The sequence below is a fragment of the Arvicanthis niloticus genome, chromosome 1 (genome assembly GCF_011762505.2).
Source record: "Arvicanthis niloticus isolate mArvNil1 chromosome 1, mArvNil1.pat.X, whole genome shotgun sequence".
In the NCBI taxonomy this organism is placed as follows: domain Eukaryota; kingdom Metazoa; phylum Chordata; class Mammalia; order Rodentia; family Muridae; genus Arvicanthis; species Arvicanthis niloticus.
In genome coordinates, this window is record NC_047658.1 from 48,107,325 (window position 1) to 48,126,349 (window position 19,025).

The 19,025-nt window shown below is 40.7% G+C and overlaps 1 protein-coding gene across 2 annotated transcripts in view; it reads left to right on the forward strand.

Moving 5' to 3' along the window:
* Positions 1 to 678: 678 nt before the first annotated feature.
* The window catches only part of Agbl1 (AGBL carboxypeptidase 1), a 788,584-nt gene continuing 770,237 nt past the window's right edge, over positions 679 to 19,025 (forward strand). For both annotated transcript variants that reach the window (XM_076936072.1, XM_076936077.1), the window contains exon 1: positions 679 to 844. In XM_076936072.1, the coding sequence (XP_076792187.1) occupies positions 794 to 844 (51 nt within the window). In that variant the 5' untranslated portion in view covers positions 679 to 793. The remainder of the gene's footprint in view (positions 845 to 19,025) is intronic.

Below are 19,025 nucleotides of genomic sequence, written 5' to 3' on the forward strand. Positions count from 1 at the left end.
CGAAGGAAGTCAATTAGTGTTCACACTTTCCTGCAAGCTTGGCTGTTTGTGGCCAGACCTGAGCTCCTAAACTCTATGCTTCTGACCCTTCCTTCATATCTCTTGCCCCGATTTCCTCTTCTGTAAAACAAAGATACTTATAATAAAACTTACCTCTCTACAGTCACAGTGAAAATGACAGGGTTATTTAAAGGACTTGTTCCATAAAAAATGATCAGGGCAGTTATTTTCCTTCTCTGCTGGAGCTTCTATCCCTAAGCCTGGGACCTCAGGAAGCCCTGGGCTTCTGTGCCCTGAACAGCCACAGTTGTGCAAGCACTCTTGGGTCTCCTGTTACAACCAGGAGCCGGCAACAGACCAAAATAAGTGTGTGTGAGGGGAGGGGTGGGGGTAGGCGGCAGCGGGGGGGGGGGGGGGAACCGATGCAGGGAGTCTGACCAGGTCAGCTGGGAATGCTTGTCAACCATCCAGGGTGGCTTTTCCTCTAGGCTCCTGTATGGGTCTGGAGGTGGGTGTGTGACTCATGAGGGTGCCCTCCCCACCCCTACATCCAAATGTTCAGCCCTTCCCAGAGCCAGGGCTCACCTAATCCCCACAGTGGGAGTCAGGGGGTATCCACGCCTGTGCTGAAGGCTAAGGTTGCACAGTGGTAACTTCACACTCTGCAGCATGTGGAGCTGAGGCCTCTGCAGAGCAGTCTCCTGCAAGGCAGGCAGCGAGGTCATCTTGGCAGGCATCATCTCTCTAGCCAGGATCCAGCCTCAGGCAGTGGTATCCCAGGACCTGAGCAGAGATGGCTGAACAAGAAGGCAGTGGCCTGCAGGTGCTGCTGCACACGCTTCAGGTAGGAAATGCACAAGCCAGTGGGCTTTGCCTCTGCCCAGCTGGCCTGTGATGCTGCATGAACACTCAGTCCTCCCTGGCAGCCAGTAGCCTGGTTTGCTAACCAAGCAGTAGCATAGGCACCAGCGCTCACCTTGAAGCTGCCCTAAGGGATGCTATGGTGTTTAAATATTAAACACGACAATGCTGATGATTGTTCTGCTTAAATTATTGAACCTGCTGGGATCAAAGGCTCTGGCTAAAAGATACAGATTTGCTAGATATCGGAAAGGGAAGAGAGAGAGAGAGAGAGAGAGAGAGAGAGAGAGAGAGAGAGAGAACTGTCTGGCAAATGAAAGACGTATAGTAAAGCTATTGAATGAGGCTAAAAAAACCTTGATAGGTGTTTGGAGAACTGTGTGGGAGGAATGGGTAGCTAGGGAGAGAACTTCTCTTGCTAAATGGTTCCTTCAATAAGCTTCCAAATTGCATTCTGCATCAGACTGGCCCAGGATGCTAACTGTGTATATTCTCAGGTTAGATGTGGCCAGAAGTCATTGGAACCAATCAGGGGCTGGAGCCTCGGAATTGGCTTTCTCCCCGGCGATGCTATTCACTAGTAATTTTGAGAAGCCTTTTTCTGGGGCAGTGTTTTGCAAAAGTGTTTGCACTGTGGAGTCACTTAGAGAATAGTGGAAATACTGATGTCTGGAATGCCAGTCCCAAACAAAGACATGGGTTCTCTTTTTTTTTGGGGGGGGGGGAGAAATCCTCATTGAAAGTTTGGAAATGTCTGGATCTTAATACACAGCCAAAGTTGCGACTGCTTGGAAAGATACTTATGTTTTGTGGGATTCAGAGGATGTTAGTGTTCAAAGAGGTTTGAGGGGGTTCCCCCCCTCCCCCGGAGGCTTGAACCCGGATGTTATAAACAAAAGCCACAAGACAACAATCTTCCAGGACAGGAGAATGGGGGACTAGGTTTTGTCAGCGTTTCTGTATTTGCTTCTTTCTTCCTGCTGTGAAATGTTTGCTTATTGTTCCTGCAACTTGAAGGGAATTGGCATTCCTAAAATGTTAAGGAAACCCACCTTTCAGGTATTCAGAGGAGAGTAAGTCCTAGCAGCGAATGGAGTAAGTTTTTCAGTATCACGTGACTATTGAAAAGGAGAACCTGGGCCAACACTCAAGAACTTAAATTAATTTGCATGAATATGTTTCTGTCCCTCCTCTGTACGTTTGCACGTGCATGTGTCCATGTGTGCATGTAGATGTGGATGTCAGAGGACAACCTTGGGTATTTATCATTCTTCTCCTTGATCTTTGAGGTGGGCCTCTCATTGAACCCAGAGCTTGCTAATTCAGGAAGGCTGGCTGGCTGCAAATCCCAACAACCTGCCTATCTCCATCTTCCAGGGTTGGTAGTATAAGCACATGCTACCATGCCTAGCTCTTGTGTGTGGATTCTGGCAATAACACTCAGGTGCTTATGCTTGTACAGTAAGCCCTTTACTGACTGGGTCATCTCTCAAGACCTCAAATCCAGTTTATTTAGGGTTGTTTGTCTCATTGTATGTGATGTGTGCAAGACAAGGCCATATCTGGGCCAGGGGTGTGGAAGGTGGGAATGAACCTCAAAACAAGCTGGTGAAGTATATCTGAAAGCATTTAGATGGCTAGATGCTTTGGTAGTCAGATACCACAAGTTAATATTTTCTCGTAATTCCTAACGTCATGAAGAATTCTTGATTAACTGTTGTTCACAGAAGTGAAGACTTGGCTGATTAGAATTTTCTTGCTCTGGCTGTTTGGGGTAGAAAGATGCTGGTGGATTGGTATCAAGAGCTCAGTGGAAATGAATGTCCTGTAGTGGCTGGAAGTCACTGCAGGTTCAGCTTAATCTTCTGTCTTGCTACCAGAGGGGACTTATAATTGATATTTAGAATGAGCACTCTAGGGCACCGCAAGATTCTCAATTATCAAAGAAAGATTTAATTATTTTCACTAGGCCCTACTTAGTTTCCAATTAACTAGAACATTAAAATAACACCGGTGCGTTTTGTGCTGGTTAGTTTGGTTGCTGTGTACTTGATGTGAGCTAGTTTGACCCCTCCTAAGTGCTTCCAGGACCCCTGTGTTTATACCTGTTGTAAAGTTGGAACTATAAAATCCTTTTAAATGGTGAACCCAGAGAGAGCCAGGAATCATCGTGAATGATGGATTTGGTGTCCTGTTCCAATACCTGTTCCCTCTTAGCTTAATCTAGAACAGTTGTCCTCAACCTTCCTAATACTGTTACACTTTAATACAGGGTCCTTATGTTGTGGTGGCCCCTAACCATAAAAATATTTCATTGCTACTTCATGACTGTAATTTTACTGTTATGAATAGTAATATAAATAGTTGATATGCAGGATGTCTCATCTATGATCCCCCAAAGAAGTTACATCCCACAGGTTGAGAACCATTGAATGAGAGACTCCCAAAGGTTTCTGAAAGGAGCTAAGCAGAAATACTCTAATTAGGAATTTCCAAGATCCTGCCAATCCAAACCAACACTTTTTCATTATCCATAAATGTGACAGACAAATGGCTCTGTGTGGCTTTTCAAACCTCTAGAGAAGATGAACAGAAGGTGAACTTCGGTTCTGAGTTTTGAATAGTGGCTCAGAACCTTACTGGGGTGGGGGATAGGGCTAGAAAGAGCACAGTCAATAAGGCAGATGTCCCCGTTATGCCCCCCACAATCCTAGAAGCCTACTTCCTTAAGAACATCACCTCTTCGGAATCGTAACATAAACCTGACCACCAAGATATAATCTTTTGGCCTGTTATCTTTCTCTGTGCAAACGAGGATGGGACAGTTGTTGTTTTTTTCTTTCCTTTAGTTTTAACACAGCCTGATTCCTGTCCAGAGTTCAAGAATCAATTTTCTACTGGGATATTTTTCCACTTGACTGCTTGAGTTTTAGATAGAAAATTAGATAGACTGATGGGGATCCTCAGGGTGAAAGGGAGTTATCTACTCAGTTCAAAGAGGCAGAGAGGACTGTGGTCCAGCCCCAGCTCTAGTGTTTACTGGCTCTTTATCCTTATGTAAGCCCCCTGACCTCCCTGACCCTCCCTCTATGGATATATTCAGGGAAAGCAATAAAAAATGGTTTCTAAGCACTTAGTGTGAGGCTTAAAAGAACATCTCATATATTTTTATCATATTTTAGAAAGCACTTGTAAAGCATGCATGCTGTCCAACGACTGTGGTTTTGATGATTTCCCTAGAGGAATATGCAATTCTGAGATGCTGAGAACACTTCTCTACACCCTTCATAAACCTGCCCTTTCCTGGGTGGACTCCAATATACTTAGAAAAAAAGGCAGGTGTCTCATTCTGTGCTGCTCTTGTCTCCTCCTGTGGTTTGAGTTAATGGGGAAGATGGGGAGCTGCCAGGGTCACAGGATGTGGACTGTGCGCCAGCCCTGATGTCACAAGACCTCATCTAGCAGTGTCCCATGAAATGCCAGTTAAGAACCTTATTGAATCATGAAAAATGTATAATGATTAGGTCAGCTTTGGCACACTCTGTGCTGCGATGTGGGCACATGCTTGCTATTTGCATTCATACTTTAGTATTTTATGGTATAGCTGTTCAGGCTGAATCCCAGGTCTGCAGCTTTGCCAAAATGTGTATAGCTGACTGCTTTTCTCAAATGAGGTTCCAAGAACATCATTTATTCTGGACTGTGAATAAAGTAGCTCTCAGGATGTGGGGTTTCCTGTCTTGAGTAAACATTGACTTTTGCTAGTAGGAAACTTGAACTGAGGCATCCAGTTTATCTTTTGCTTTGAACTTGATCCTCCAAGGATTATTTTCAAGATAACAGGTGACTCAGTGCCTGGGCTGTAATGATGAAATGTGTGGGGAAAATGATTGATTTGTCTTGTTCATAGAATTTAGTCATTTTTGCTTCCATATGTGCTTGATAATTTCGCTTGTAGACCTCTCCATGGGGGATGAGGAACTATTCATGTCTTTTATCTGTGGGACCAGGTTGGACAAAACCAGAGCTTTCTCCTTTGACAGAATCAGAAAGGCTTGAACAGATCTAGCCAAGCATTTCCTACTTGGAAGGAGAACACTGTGAATCAACTCCCCAGAACTTGCTAAGATTGCTCTCTTTGGTTGTTTGAGGTAGCTGAGTTTGTTGGAGATGTTTACTTCAATTATGGCATAAACATGGATGTAGAATGAAGTGTCTTAATTTTGATCACCAGTAAAGAAAGGAAAAGAAAATCACCCTAATGTCATGCACAATGGAAAGAGAAGGTAAAAAACCATCAGGATGTCACCTCCATGAGTCCCTAAGGGATAACAATGCCCGTCCACCTGGATCTTGAAGGGAATGGTGGCGGCATTCAGATGCAGTGCCTTGGAAGTAGAACAAACCCTTCACTTGGTGTTTTTCTCTAAGACACCGCCGATTTCACAGACTATCTTGAAGTCTTTTGAGGTCAGAGAAAGTGGACAAGTGTTCTTTTGGGCCAAATGGGAACCTTCATCACTTCACATCACTCTGCCACCTGGGAAGGAGGTGTGTCTGTCTGCCTTTGAGGTGAGACCATCATTGCCCAAATGAAATTGTTGAAGCTACTCAAGACTCAGTAACATAAATTTTGTAAACACTATGAAGGAGGATGTGAAACAGATCTTGCCACTACAAAGTTTGTCTGAGTCTTTCTTAAGTGATGTTAGATCTATTTATTTGTCACTTTGAGGGAATTACTTTGGCCTGATGGAATGGAAGGTTGGAGGAATGTGAATTTCTCATAACAGAGGGAGGGTTATACTACATCTTAATTCAGCATGGTGGTAGCTTCTGATGAAGGAAGGTAGTGCTTTTGAGATGGGCCAGTTAGATAGTCTCAATACTGTCTACCTGCTACCCATCATCTGTCTAGCCCTCTAGTTTATCTATCACCTTTTCGTGATATAAGATATTCAGAAGACCATTGGGTAGGTGGTATGTGTGTGTGAGAGAGAGAAAGAGCACATGGCCCTTTGTTTAAAACTCTGTCTCTGGACAAAAACCTGCGGCTCCTTTGTTCAAAATTTCTTCGTCCTCAAAATGAGAGTTACACTAACTACTAATAGGCTGCCCATAAATTAGAAAAAAAAGTGTGAAAAAAGGTCATAAACACAGTGGCCTTTGTTCAATCGTTGGCAATCATAATTAAAAGGAGTTTCTGTCTTCATGAAAACCTGCTTCAGATGAAAAGTAGGAAGACCGATATTTGAAAATTAAATTCAACATGGGATGACAGCTATGGTAAAAGTGAACAGCCTGAGACAATTCCATGGAATTTGGAATGGAAGCAACTCCTGAATAGGCCTTAGAAGGTGGCCCCCATGTCACCTTGGCTGACCAGAGTGAGCAGAAGACGTGAGATCATCCATTCCTAGCAAAAATATACAGGGGATTTGGTATGATTCAATTTGAGTTGAATAAAATGCATATGGGAAAAGAGAGATGGAAACAGAAGTTTGCTTCGATTCTGAAGGGTCTTGGGATATAAGCTTTAGGCCTGATACACTCAAGGAAGTTGCTATTAATTCCTGAATGTGGCTACAACCAAGGCGACATCTATAGAGCTGTTTGACTTGGGTGATACTTGATTTGATGCAACACTGTTTCATGTTGCTATCAAATTGTATATCCTTACCTTCCTTTCTTTTCTTTTTAAATTTAATTATTATTTTTAATATGTGTTTATGTAGTATATATAAGTGTTCATGTGGGTGTGCCCATGTGCTATGAATGTACATGGATGTGTTCATGGATGGATGTGTTTGTGTGTGGAGGACAGAGATGTCCAATGTGTTACAATGTGTATGTGTGTGTGAGAGAGAGAGAGGGGGGGTGGGGTGGGGTTGAATGGCTTGCATTAGCATGAACGCAAGGTTAGTTATTGGATTTGGGTAGCTTGCCAGTGATGACATCACAGAGAAAAATGATCATCACCCTCTGTTCTTAAACCAACTTGTGTCCCCAGTTCTGTTCCTATCTCTATTCTGATAAGCCACAGCCTGGAGCTCTTCTTCACTTTCACTCATCTCTGAATCTCACCTACTTTTTAGCTTCTTCCCAACTCTAAGCCCTCTTCACAGGGAAGGGATAGACTAAGTCTAAGGCTAGGCTTGCTTACATCGAGGGAGGAGATTGTTCTAAATACATGGTGTATTTATTTTATAGGTAGTATTCAACTGTTCTGGCATCAGTGCTGCTCTGACTGCATGAGTAAACTAAACCAGACAGAGCTGACTCAAGAAGTACTATGCACACTTTAGAACCAGGGACAGTTAATGTTTCCACCTTCAGAGTCCTGGTTCTGGTTTTGTCGTGTCCCCGATTATCCACCTCCTCACAGAAAAGGGTAAAACTCGGAGGCTAGCATGGCTTTGAGGTATAATTGGAAATTGGTGAGAGGCTGAGGCAAGTGGCCAACATAGAATCCCATGCCCACAACAGAGACTACACACTGGCAGCACTTGCTCTACAATTTACCTAGTTTCTAAAGCTGGAGTGGGCCTTAAGACAGCCAAACACAGTTTCTGTCTGAACCCTGGGTTACGGCTCCCTAGAGGAAATGTTGGTTACTTCTTAGTGTATATATAATCATTGGACAGGCAGCAATGAATCAAACAGACTGGGAGCCTCTTCATATTTCAGAAATAGGTGAATGGAAATGCATCCTCCTGGGTGTGACCTTCATATCCTTCTGCCAGACCTGGACTGAAGGAAGTAGAGGGTTTATTGGATCTGTGCCCTTTTTTGCTGCAAGGTTTCTTCAAGAGATCTGCGGACTGGCTCCTCATCAGTGGAAAGCAGGTATAAGACAAGGGAGACAGGAGCAGTGATGCCGGGCATGAAAGAGGGACCCAAGAAATGAACGGAATGGAAGAGTGGCTCAGAGTTCACCCTGAGCACATTCTTTATTCTCTTCTCTCCTGTCTCTTGTCTTTTTGTTTTCTGTTCATGTGTTTTTATTTAAAAATTTTAACTGTAGACAAGACACATTGGCATAAACCTGTAATCCTAGCACTCTGGAGCCCAAGGCAGGAGGATTACGAATGAGGTCTGATGGGGATTATGTAAAGAGATTTTGCGTAGGCTTAGATTTTTTTAAAAACCTACTTTTAGTTAGGGTTTTTAAATATTTTAAACTTTTTCCCCCACCACCACCCACCAGAGGTAGTGGAAAGGAAAGATTAATAGAGCAAAGAAGGATGTGGACCTGTTTTTAAAATATTTCTTTGGATTAAATCTAATCTATGTCGTCAGGATATCAATACTTTAGGTCACATGAATTAGAAGTGGCAGCTTGATCCACTTGCAAACACCGTTTACGAATCAGCAATGGCAGGCCAATCTAGAAGAAACTGCAAGCCTTTGCTAATTGGCTCTAAACCAAGGAAGTTGTAAGAAGGAACCAGAACATCATTAGAAGTTTTTTCTGGTGTGTGTGTGTGTGTGTGTGTGTTTATGAAGTCATAACAAATGATGAACAACAAAGTATGGTAAGGTGTACCAATACCACTCAGAGTTGTCAGTGAAGACCAGTGTCAGCAAAGCCCAATGATGACCAATAAACAATGGCAAGGTGAACCAATATCATCTGTCAATGTCCACTATCTGTTGGGCTTTATTTATACCCTTTTTAAACATCATGTGCTCTTTCAAGCATCTACTCTAGCAGAACATCACATGCCCTTTTCCTAGGCTGCCCACAGAAAACTACCACATGTCTGTTTTTAGCAAAACATCCTCCCACATGTCTGCTTCAGCAAAAACATCCTCTCATAAGACAGTTCCCAGAATATCACATGACACAACTGAGTCTCCAAAAACACCAAAAATTTTTACTTCAATTTTGTCGGACTAAAAAAATGGAAATAAAATACACGCAACACATAATGTATCATTTAAACCAGTTTTAAGTATTCAGTTCATTAGTGTGTGTACAGTCTCATTTATTTATCATGCAGTCTCCAAGTCATTTCACCTACATCAGCTTCCTCTGCTTCCACACTGGAACCTGACAACCATGATTCTATTTCTCTCTTATAAAACTGACTGCTTTAGGAATCTTGTGTAAGCAGAATCATACGTTTGCTATTTTGAGGCTGGTTTAATAGATAGTTTGTTAATTATTAATAATTGGCAATAATTGTCAGAGCCTTGTCATTTCTTCTAAACTGACCTACCAGTGCTGAGTCCTAAACGGTGTTTGTGAGTGGATGAAGCTACTGCTACTAATTCATGTGAACTAACTACTGATATTCTGTCAACACAGATTAGATTTAACCTGAAGAAATAGTTCTAGGCAGGTCTGCATCTCCCTTTGCTCTATTAAACTTTCCTTTATTTATTATTATTCACTTAATGTAATTAAATTTTTTTTTTTATTTTTAGAGCTGAGTACCGAACCCAGGGCCTTGTGCTTGCTAGGCAAGCACTCTACCACTGAGCTAAATCCCTAACCCCATGAATGTAATATTCTTAAGGCTCATTTTGTTTTGTTTAAGCAAATAAATTTATTTTATTTTTATTGAGAATTTCATACATGCACATGACACATTTTGTTCTAATGCACTACCCATTCTTTCCCCTCTATTCTTCCCCTATCCTATCTACCACCTTCCCCCAACCCTGAGTCCACTTAATATTGCCTGTATCACAGTTTCTGTGGAGAACCCAATACTGTTACTCTCCAAAATGGGCATCATAATGAACTGCTTCCTCAGTTCTTGTCTTTGTCTCCATGAATCCTCAGTTGCACATATAACGACCATTTTCCCCCATTTTGTAGGTTGTCTCTTCAGTCAGTTAACAATTTTTCTTTTAAACAATACAGAAATGTTTTAATTTCCTTTGTGGTACAGATGGCTGCTCTTGGAACACTGGTATCTTATTAAAAACTCTTTACCTGAGCCTATGGAAAAGAATTAATAAAAATTTAATCTTTGAAAAAAACTAAAGAAAATCAATCTTAAAGAAAGCAAACTCTAAAATTGAAATAAAAGCCAAGCTGAACGCAAACAAGCCAACTAAACTATTATAAACATACAAAGAATAACACTTATGTAGTGAACACCTAGATGAAGCAACAGTGAATTCCCAGTACCCAGGGGGACACTGTCATGCTGACCGCACCTCTACTCTTGATACCTACCAGCACAGATCACTTCTGAAGATTTTACCTTTCACATGAGTAGGACCCTATAGCAAATCTTCTCTTGTGTCTGGTTATTTTTACTTAACACTCTGTGATCCCTCCAAGTTTTGTATATAGTTGAACATGCTGATTCTCTTGTCCAATAGAATACCATTGTGTGATTATGGTATGATTTCTTTTTACATATTATGGTTGATGAAAGCTGTGATAATTTCTCAATTTGGGCCCAGATTAAAATAATACTTTTATCCACGTTCTAGTAAAGGTTCTGTGAACACATGCATACATGACTGTTGGATATATACTTATCAGAACATATGCATACATGACTGTTGGATATACACTTATTACTGAAGCAGCGCTTTCGGGTTTCCATATGTTTAGCTTTCATAAATAACAGCAGTTAATTCCCAGAAAGAATTTCTAGAGGAAAAAACCATTTATTATCTACATAGATACCATTAAATTACCTTGAGAAAGTTTTGGCTAATATCTACTTTTGCTGGAAATTTTTCATTTGTATCTGTTAGCTGAAAGTGGTTTGAGATACTTTTTCTTGGACTCTATAGGAATCTTTGTTTTCCTCTCTCTCTCTCTCTCTCTCTCTCTCTCTCTCTCTCTCTCTCTCCCTCTCTCTCTCTCTCTCTGACAGATTGGCATATATGTCTTTTTAACTGGGTGATGAAAATCTGAACTCAGGTTTCACACTTACATGGCAAGTGCTTTACTGACTAAACTTCATCCTGAGCCCTCTCATCCTTTCATAATAATAGCTAAAGAACGACTCACTTCTATTTAACAGTTTTCATGAGTTAGAAGCTGTGTAAAGTTCTTCATGGGTGTTGTCTCATTTAGTCTTTGGAACAATCCTATTCAAAAGCCTAAATTGGAACACTGGATTGGTTAACAAATTTCCCACCATCTCAAGGCTAGAACATGCCATTGCTGAAATTTGAATGAAGGGAAAGTTATTTTAGCAGAGGCACCAGTGCCACATGTACTAAATCTTTCAAGGAAAGGCAAGCCTTTACAAATGCCCCAAAATGGAGATTTTGTTGGGTAGATTGTCTGAGAGGGGCGATATATATTCTTCCTTGCAAATCTGAGAAGAGTGTTAGTTGTGACTTAGCTAGAATCACGGTTATTAAAGGAAGAAAAGAGATGCCCAAATTTGGACTCCTCAAACGATGTCACAAGATGGGTATAAAATATATCCCACAGTCCTCCATCTCCAGCTAGTGGCCCTATTTTAGAAGGTTCTGGAAATTTATGGAAGCAAAGCCTTATTGAAGGAAATAGGTCACTGGGTAGCAAGAGTGATTTCTGATAGTTATGTCTGGTTCCTTGTGTGTTCCTTGCTCTCTGCTTTGTGTCCATCATGAGGCCATAAAATTCTTCTGTCACACATTTCTGCCACTGCAATGTTCTACCTAATTGTATGGGACCAAACAACCCTAGTCAGAACCTCCTGGAACTGTAAGCAGAAGCAAATATTTCCTTCCTTGAGTTATTTACATCAGCCATAATGTCACAACAATGAGAACTTTGACTGGCATTATCTATATGGGGTGACAGTACAAGTGTTAGATCTCCTTTGCTCTCACATCAATGTGCTAGAGCACCCGGACTAGTGCTGGGAGTCATTCCGTAGACTTGGAATGTGATTCTTACTAAGTCTGGTCACTATATGCTGTAGATGACCATAGTAGACTGTGCCTGTGTATCAGTAAAAACAGATATTGCGGTTGGATTTGGCTCATGGTTTGCAGTTTGCCGATACTGGCCTGCAGTTGTAGGCCAGGAAGAAAGGTGGCAGCTGAGATTGGCAGATAGTGACAAAGGGAGCTGTGAGTGGCCACTTGCTGCTGTAACTGCCAGGTGGAACCCATGGGGAGTGTATAACCTCTTCAATCTCAGCCAGCCCTTCTTACAAAGGAACAGACAACACCACATCTCTTCAAGTGTGGGTGGGCCTGGGAGAATCTTGCAGACCCTGAAGTGCACAGATAAGACAGTATCTTCAGAGACTGCTGCTGTCCTGCTGTTCTGGGTATTGGTAGAAACAGCACATGGACTTCCTAGTTCTCTGATATGTGCTTCCAGCAGCATGTGGTGGGTGCTATAGTGTAGATGGTGTCTACGTTCTTCATCCTGACCTACCTGTGGTCTACATTCAAACCAGAACTTACCAAATTGGGTTCTGAGGAACATTTGCGTTACTAAATGTCAATGTTGACTTAATAAAAGAATGAAAGGATGTATGGATTTGAACTGTTAGTACAAGCACATTTCTTAGATAGATTTACCAATGAACTTTAAAACATATTTTCAGTTTAAATATATTTTTTCCTAAGTAAGCTTTTCTGAGAGCATCTTTGGCTGCCCTGTCACTGTATGACTCCCTTCCCACTCTCCACAAATTTCCTGATATTTTCTTTGGTGTCCTCTCTTCTCTCTCACCAGGATTAGAATTTCTTCTGTCATGTTTAATCTTAATCCCACTATTGCTGAAAACATTATCTGCTAACACAGCAGATGTTCAGGGAATGTGTGTATGATGGTCATAAAATATGCACGGTATATTGATAAATTTTAGATATAATTTTTAGCATTTCTAGGTCATCTTGGAACTGGGTTAACTTTGAGGGTCAAAATTCTTACAGTTTTTTAAAAGAAATATATGAATGAATACATTTAGAAACCAATGGTTTTAGACCAATTTGTATTTCACCTCTACTGATTTGTGGGGTTGTCTTTCTTTGGTGTGGGAATTGATCTCAGAATGTTGAAAAAAATCCTGATAGACATGGATTGTAAGTCAAGTCTACTGGAAGCCCAGTGCCATTTCTGTGCTCGGAGAGTTTCAACAGCAGGAAAATCCTAAGCTTCAGAGTTGGAGTTGATAACAATGTTTTTTGAGGCTCAGGAGAATCAGGAAGACATAAAGATCCCACAGCCCTGGCCAATGTTTCAGATCAGAAGCAGGTCATGTTTCAGAGTCAGGCTATTTGATGAAGCTCTTCCCACGGGACTTGGAGGAAAGCAGCATTGTCAATAAAGGGTCAGTAATAAATTCTCTCTTACCATTCCCTATCCCTACCTCAAGCAATGTGTGTAAACATCTCTGATTTCCTGGTCCCTTCAAACTGCATAAGCCCAGCGTCTTATACTCCCTACCCTGGAACATCTTTATTGCAGCCCTTTAAAGACACCACCAAATCCAAGCAGCTCCTAAGGCAATGTAGATATTCTTTACCCTTCATAATAGTTACATACAACTTACAAGCAAATTTCATTTTATCCTTGATATTCATTATTGAATCATAAAAATTATATACTATATGTCTTGAAGGAAAATAAAAATGTTCTAAATGCCAGCTAAAACTTTGGAGAGAAGAGGCTAAGATGATAATATTTGGAGGAAGGTGGCTATTAAAATTCAGGCAGTGTGTTATTCTTTTACTGTGAGCCCCTTATATTTGCTGAGCACTTACGGTGTATTAAGAAATAGTCTAACCATCCTCCACGTTCCTGTCTTGCGTTGTCACTGCTCTGAGACCCATTTAACAGGTGAGAAACAGACCTCTTGACTAAGGTCATGAGGTCCATTAGGTGGCAGAGTGTATATCTGAACTCTGCTGGGTTCTGACTCCACATTTTACTGTGCTCTAGTCATTGGACTATAGCATCTCTTTCCCAGCTACCCACTTCTTCTCTTGTATAAATATAAAAGCAACACGAGTGAACTCTTAAAAATTTCATGAATAAATAACTAAAATTGAAGGAAATAAAAACTCCCATAACAAATCCTATTCTCTAAAACTATTGTATAAGTGACTACTTAATATTTTAAGATGTTTGCACATATATTTCTACAATTATGTATTTAAATTTCTATCCTCTTTATACATCATTTTCAATATATCAATATAGCTGAACACTTTTCAATCTAGAGCTATAGACTCAGTTCATTCTTTTATGTTATATTGTATATTTTAAATACATGATATACAATAATTTAAATAAATACAAGGTTTTTTGTATTTCATTTAAGTCTGACTTTACGGTCATTATTTTTGATGATATATGCTACATTTGAACAGTCAGATTTATTAAACATTTCTTTCATGAATTATTATTGGCTGTAAGACTTTCTCTGTATATTCTAACTCTTATACTAATAAGACTTAAATTTTAAGTTTTGCACTGAATCACTCATCTTTCTTGCCTTGTTGCTCTCATGGAGTTTTATGCCACATTATACTTTATTTGCGCCAACAGTGGTGAAGTTTTTGCACCTGGTATTTCTTTTACCAAGACTTGTCTTTTTTGTTTTTTGTTTTTGTCTTGTTTTGTTTTTGCTTTTTGTTTTTTCTTTTACCAAGACTTGTCTTGGTAAAAGACAAGACTTTTTTTTCAAGACTTGTCCCTACATCACCCACTAGAGCTCTGCCTGCTGGGATCTGGAAGAGCTACATTTTATCTAAAATGAGTATATGCAGGTTTCTGTCTGAGTTCAGGTTGATTTTGGACGCTGTCATTATCTTTATGTTTGACCTGAATTTCTGGGTCAGTATTCTTCATGAACTGATAGCTTCCAGACTTCAGTGCTAGAGTGAACAGTCCAGCAACGATAAGAGAGTGATACATACTTCCTCGATAATTTAAAATTGTTTTCATTTTAATTCTTTCACATATTGAATGGTTCACTTGGCCAGATATTAGTAGACCAGATACTAGGTGTATGACAAGGCTCTCAGCCACATACATTTAGGATCCAACTACTTCATGTTGGGAGGAAAGTGCTCAGGAATGGTGCAATCACTCCCACTCCCAATCCACAGGCCACTGTGCTCAGTGGGACTCAGCTGAAAACATGGTGACATTGTTATTCCCAGGTAGGGGAAAGAGCTGATATCCCAACAGCTGCATATTCTGTTATACCCATTGACCTATGCCAGTTAATATAGATCTCTTAGCTTTTGATTCTTTTCCCTGGGGTGCAATGTTGCAAATATTCTTTAAAAAATAAAGAAATTTTTCTTAGTTACACACACATACACATACAGAGACACAGACACACACACAGACGCGCACATGCACACACACACACACATAGACACACACAGACACACAAGCAGACACACACACACACACACACACACACACACACACACAATGTGAAAATTTTGATTGCTATCTCCAAGTCTATATAGGTTTTTCTAAGGGAGGTTTTTAAAGATGGAGATAGCAGAGCTGGTTCTAATCAAATAACAACTGGCTTAACTTTTAATCTAAACATGGTAAATCTCTCATGCTTCTAGACTTGATACAATATTCCTTTTAAAAGATATTTTTCTCTATTCTTGAGGATTGCACACATGTCTACGATGAAACATGATCATAGCCACAATGTTCCAACAACCCCACTTCTTTCCAGAATATTTTCCTCCAAACTTCTTGTCTTCTTTTCTTTTTCTGACAACTCATCTAGCCCAGGTACTCATGCCCATATATACATGTGTATGAGGCTATTCATTGAGCATGGGAAACCTACCAGTGGCATAAAAAGAATATTTCTCTCTTCCTCAGGAACTGTTAACTACCAATGGTTCCTCAGTAAGAGGTGAGACATGCATGGGAATTATTGACCCCATCTGTGCTAGAGTGTTAGCTGGCTCGGTCTGGTACAGGTAACTCAGCTGCTGTGAGTTCATGATTGCCATAGCTATACCATGTCCAGAAATCAGCATTTAACAATCTCCTCCCATCCTCTGTCTCTTATATTCGAATATTCTTATCTCTGTAACCTAATTTAGATTTGAACATCTTTCATATCTATATGAAAATCAAACCTTTGACTTTTCTTATTTGTAGATCCTAGATTTTAAATGGATACATAAAAACCACACATGTACATAATATAAAAATAGAAGTAAAAATTGTACAGGAAAATGTAGGAGACCAACATTAGTGGGCAGGACGAGAAGGAGGTGGAGAAGGAAGAATGGAGGAACACGCTCAGTGTGTTTTACTTATTTGTATGAAAATGTCCTTGTGAAATCAAGTACCATGTACAATGAATATAAACTAACAAAATTTAAAAGTAAACATAAAGATAAACTTAATTGAAATGTTACTTTAAAAACCAGCCTTTTCCAACAACTCAGCTCTACAGTATTTGCTGTTCTTCAAACAGTACCCAAGCATTTGTACCTCGCGCCTATGCTTTGCTTAGTGACAAGTACAGTCATTCTTGATTTGCTCAAACCTCCCTTCATGAGAATCTCAAAATAAAAATTGTCTTTGCCTTTTCAGATATGTAGAACCAGATTTACCTTTGAAAATTGTAAAAGAACCATCAGATCTCCTCTTACCTAGCACATCTGTTCACTCACAGCATCGAGGTCTCACAAGGTTTATAGTTTGATTAAGAATCATTGCTTTGAGACTTCTTGTGATGACACAGGACTACATAGTTACTAAGCATTATAAATGATGAGGGAATAGCAAGCTCAGGTTCCTTTTGGATGAAGAGGACCTTAATCAACCTTCAACCTTGTGTGAATCTCTTCTTCTGAGCAATGTGACATTGAGTAATTCAGCCAAACTTTTATACAGGAGATAATTTTGAAATATGGTTAAATGTAAGTACCCTTTTGGAGACACATTGGTGTTCTAATGAGATAATGATCATGCAATAGACTGAGGTCAGGAGATGGGAGGCACCCAGAGGAAAGAGCAAAATCCTGGTATTTATGTCTTTGTCTCTGGCTGTTTTGTGCAGCTATAACAGAATACCAAAGTCTGGGTGTTTTATAATAAACATAAATTGATGGGTTACAGTACTAGAAGGTGGGCAGTACAAGACTAAGGGGGCAGGTATCTGGTATGAATTTTTTCACTATTTCATAACATGGCAGAAGGCATCATTTGGTAGACAGGTAAGGATGGAAGGAAAAGGAGAGAAAGGGAAGAAGAGGGGGAGGGAGAAAGGGAAATAGAGAGAAAACAAGGGGAAGGAAAATTGAGAGAGAGAGAGAAAGAGAGAGAGAGAGAGAGAGAGAGAGAGAGAGAGAGAGAGAGAGAGAGAGAGATTCCAGTGTATCTCATTCCTGTGATGAAAAATCATCTCTTGTAGCCTAACTTGGGGAGCCCAACTCTTAACACTATTGCATTGAGAAATATACTTCCAACATGTGCCTTTTGGGTGACACATCCAGACCATATCAACTATGAAGAAGTTTAAAGTTGGGAGAGGTGGGCTGAAAAGGGTGCTGTGACATTCCATGACTTTGTACAATCTATGAAAATAAGGGCTGGAATACAGGCTTGCTAAGAGTGGGACACCATTCACCACACCAGGCTGAAGCTGACACATTCTCTTCTAGATGTTTAGTGAACTTCACAGAAGCAATTCTTCACAGAGAGCCATTCTTCAACTCACCTGGGTGATCTAGAAGTATATATATATTTCATACTTATATTTTTAGATTTGAATTAATGTTCACTTTACATCCCGATTGCTGTCCCCCTCACATTCCCCACCTCATGTAGTCCCTACCCCTCCCCTTCTCCTCTGAGAGGATGGAGGCATCCCCTGGGTATCATCCCTCAGCATATCAGTCACTGCAGGACTCAGCAATCTCCCACGGATGCCAGACAAGGTGACCTAGTTATGGGAATGGGATCCACAGGTAGGCAACAGATTCAGGGATAGCCCACATTCCAGTTGTTGGGGAACCCACATGAAGACTGAGCTGCACATCTTTTACATATGTGTGTGTGGAGGGGGGACTAGGTCCAGCCTGTGTATGTTTTTTGGTTGGTGGTTCAGCCTCTGAGAGCTCCCAAGAGTCCAGGTTAGTTGACTCTGTTGGTCTTCTGGTAGAGTTTTTATCTGTTCAGGGCCCTTAATTCTTCCCCTACCTCTTACATGAGAGTCCTCAAACCATCCAATGTTTGCCTGTGGGTCTCTGGCTGAATCAGCTTCTGGGTGGAGCCTCTCAGAGGATAGCCACGTTAGACTCCTGTCTATAAGCATAACAGAGTATTATTAATAGTGTCAGAGATTGGTGCATGCCCATGGGATGGGTTTCAAGTTGGGCCTGTTACTAGTTAGCCATTTCCTCAGTTTCTGCTCCATCTTTGTTCCTTTATTTCTTGTAGACAGGACAAATTTTGGGTCAAAAGTTTTGTGGGTGGGCTGGTGTTCTTATCGCTCCACTGGGATTCCTGCCTGGCTATAGGATGTGGTCTCTTCAGGTTACATATCCTTACTGCTATCTCTAGACAATTGGTCTCAATTTCCAAAGTTCCTGTTAATAGTAAATTTATTTATTTACTTGTTTGTTTTATTTTTTAAATTTCTTTTTACTTACTCACTTTACATCCTGGTCACTGTCCCATTCCCAGTCATCCTCTCCCACAATCCTCCCCCCTCCCCTCTCCCCTTCTCCTTTGATCGGGTGGAGTCCCCCTGGGTATCCTCCTATCCTGGCACTTCAAGTATCTGTGAGGCTAGGTGCTTTCTCTTCCACTGAGGCCAAACAAGGCAGCCCAGGTAGAAGAACATATCCTACAGACAGGCAACAGCTTTTGGGAAAGTCCCTATTCCAGTTATTGGGGGATCCACATGAAGACCAAGATGCAGATCTGCTACATATGTGCAGGAAGGCTTAGGTCCAGCCTGTGTATGTTCTTTGGTTGGTGGTTCAAATTTTGAGAGACACAAGGGTCCTGGATAGTTGACTGTTGGTTCCTACAGAGTTCGTATTCCTTTGGGGCCTACAATCCTTCCTTCAGATCCTTGTAAATGTATCTGCCCACTTGGAAGTTCTTTGAATGTTGTTGTTTAGGTTTTTTTTTTTTTTTTTTGGAGATTGCATTATGTAGGGATGGCTATTGGTGATGAACTCAATTCTTGATCCCTTTCCTCTTTTCAGAAAATAGAAGATGGGGATGAAAATTT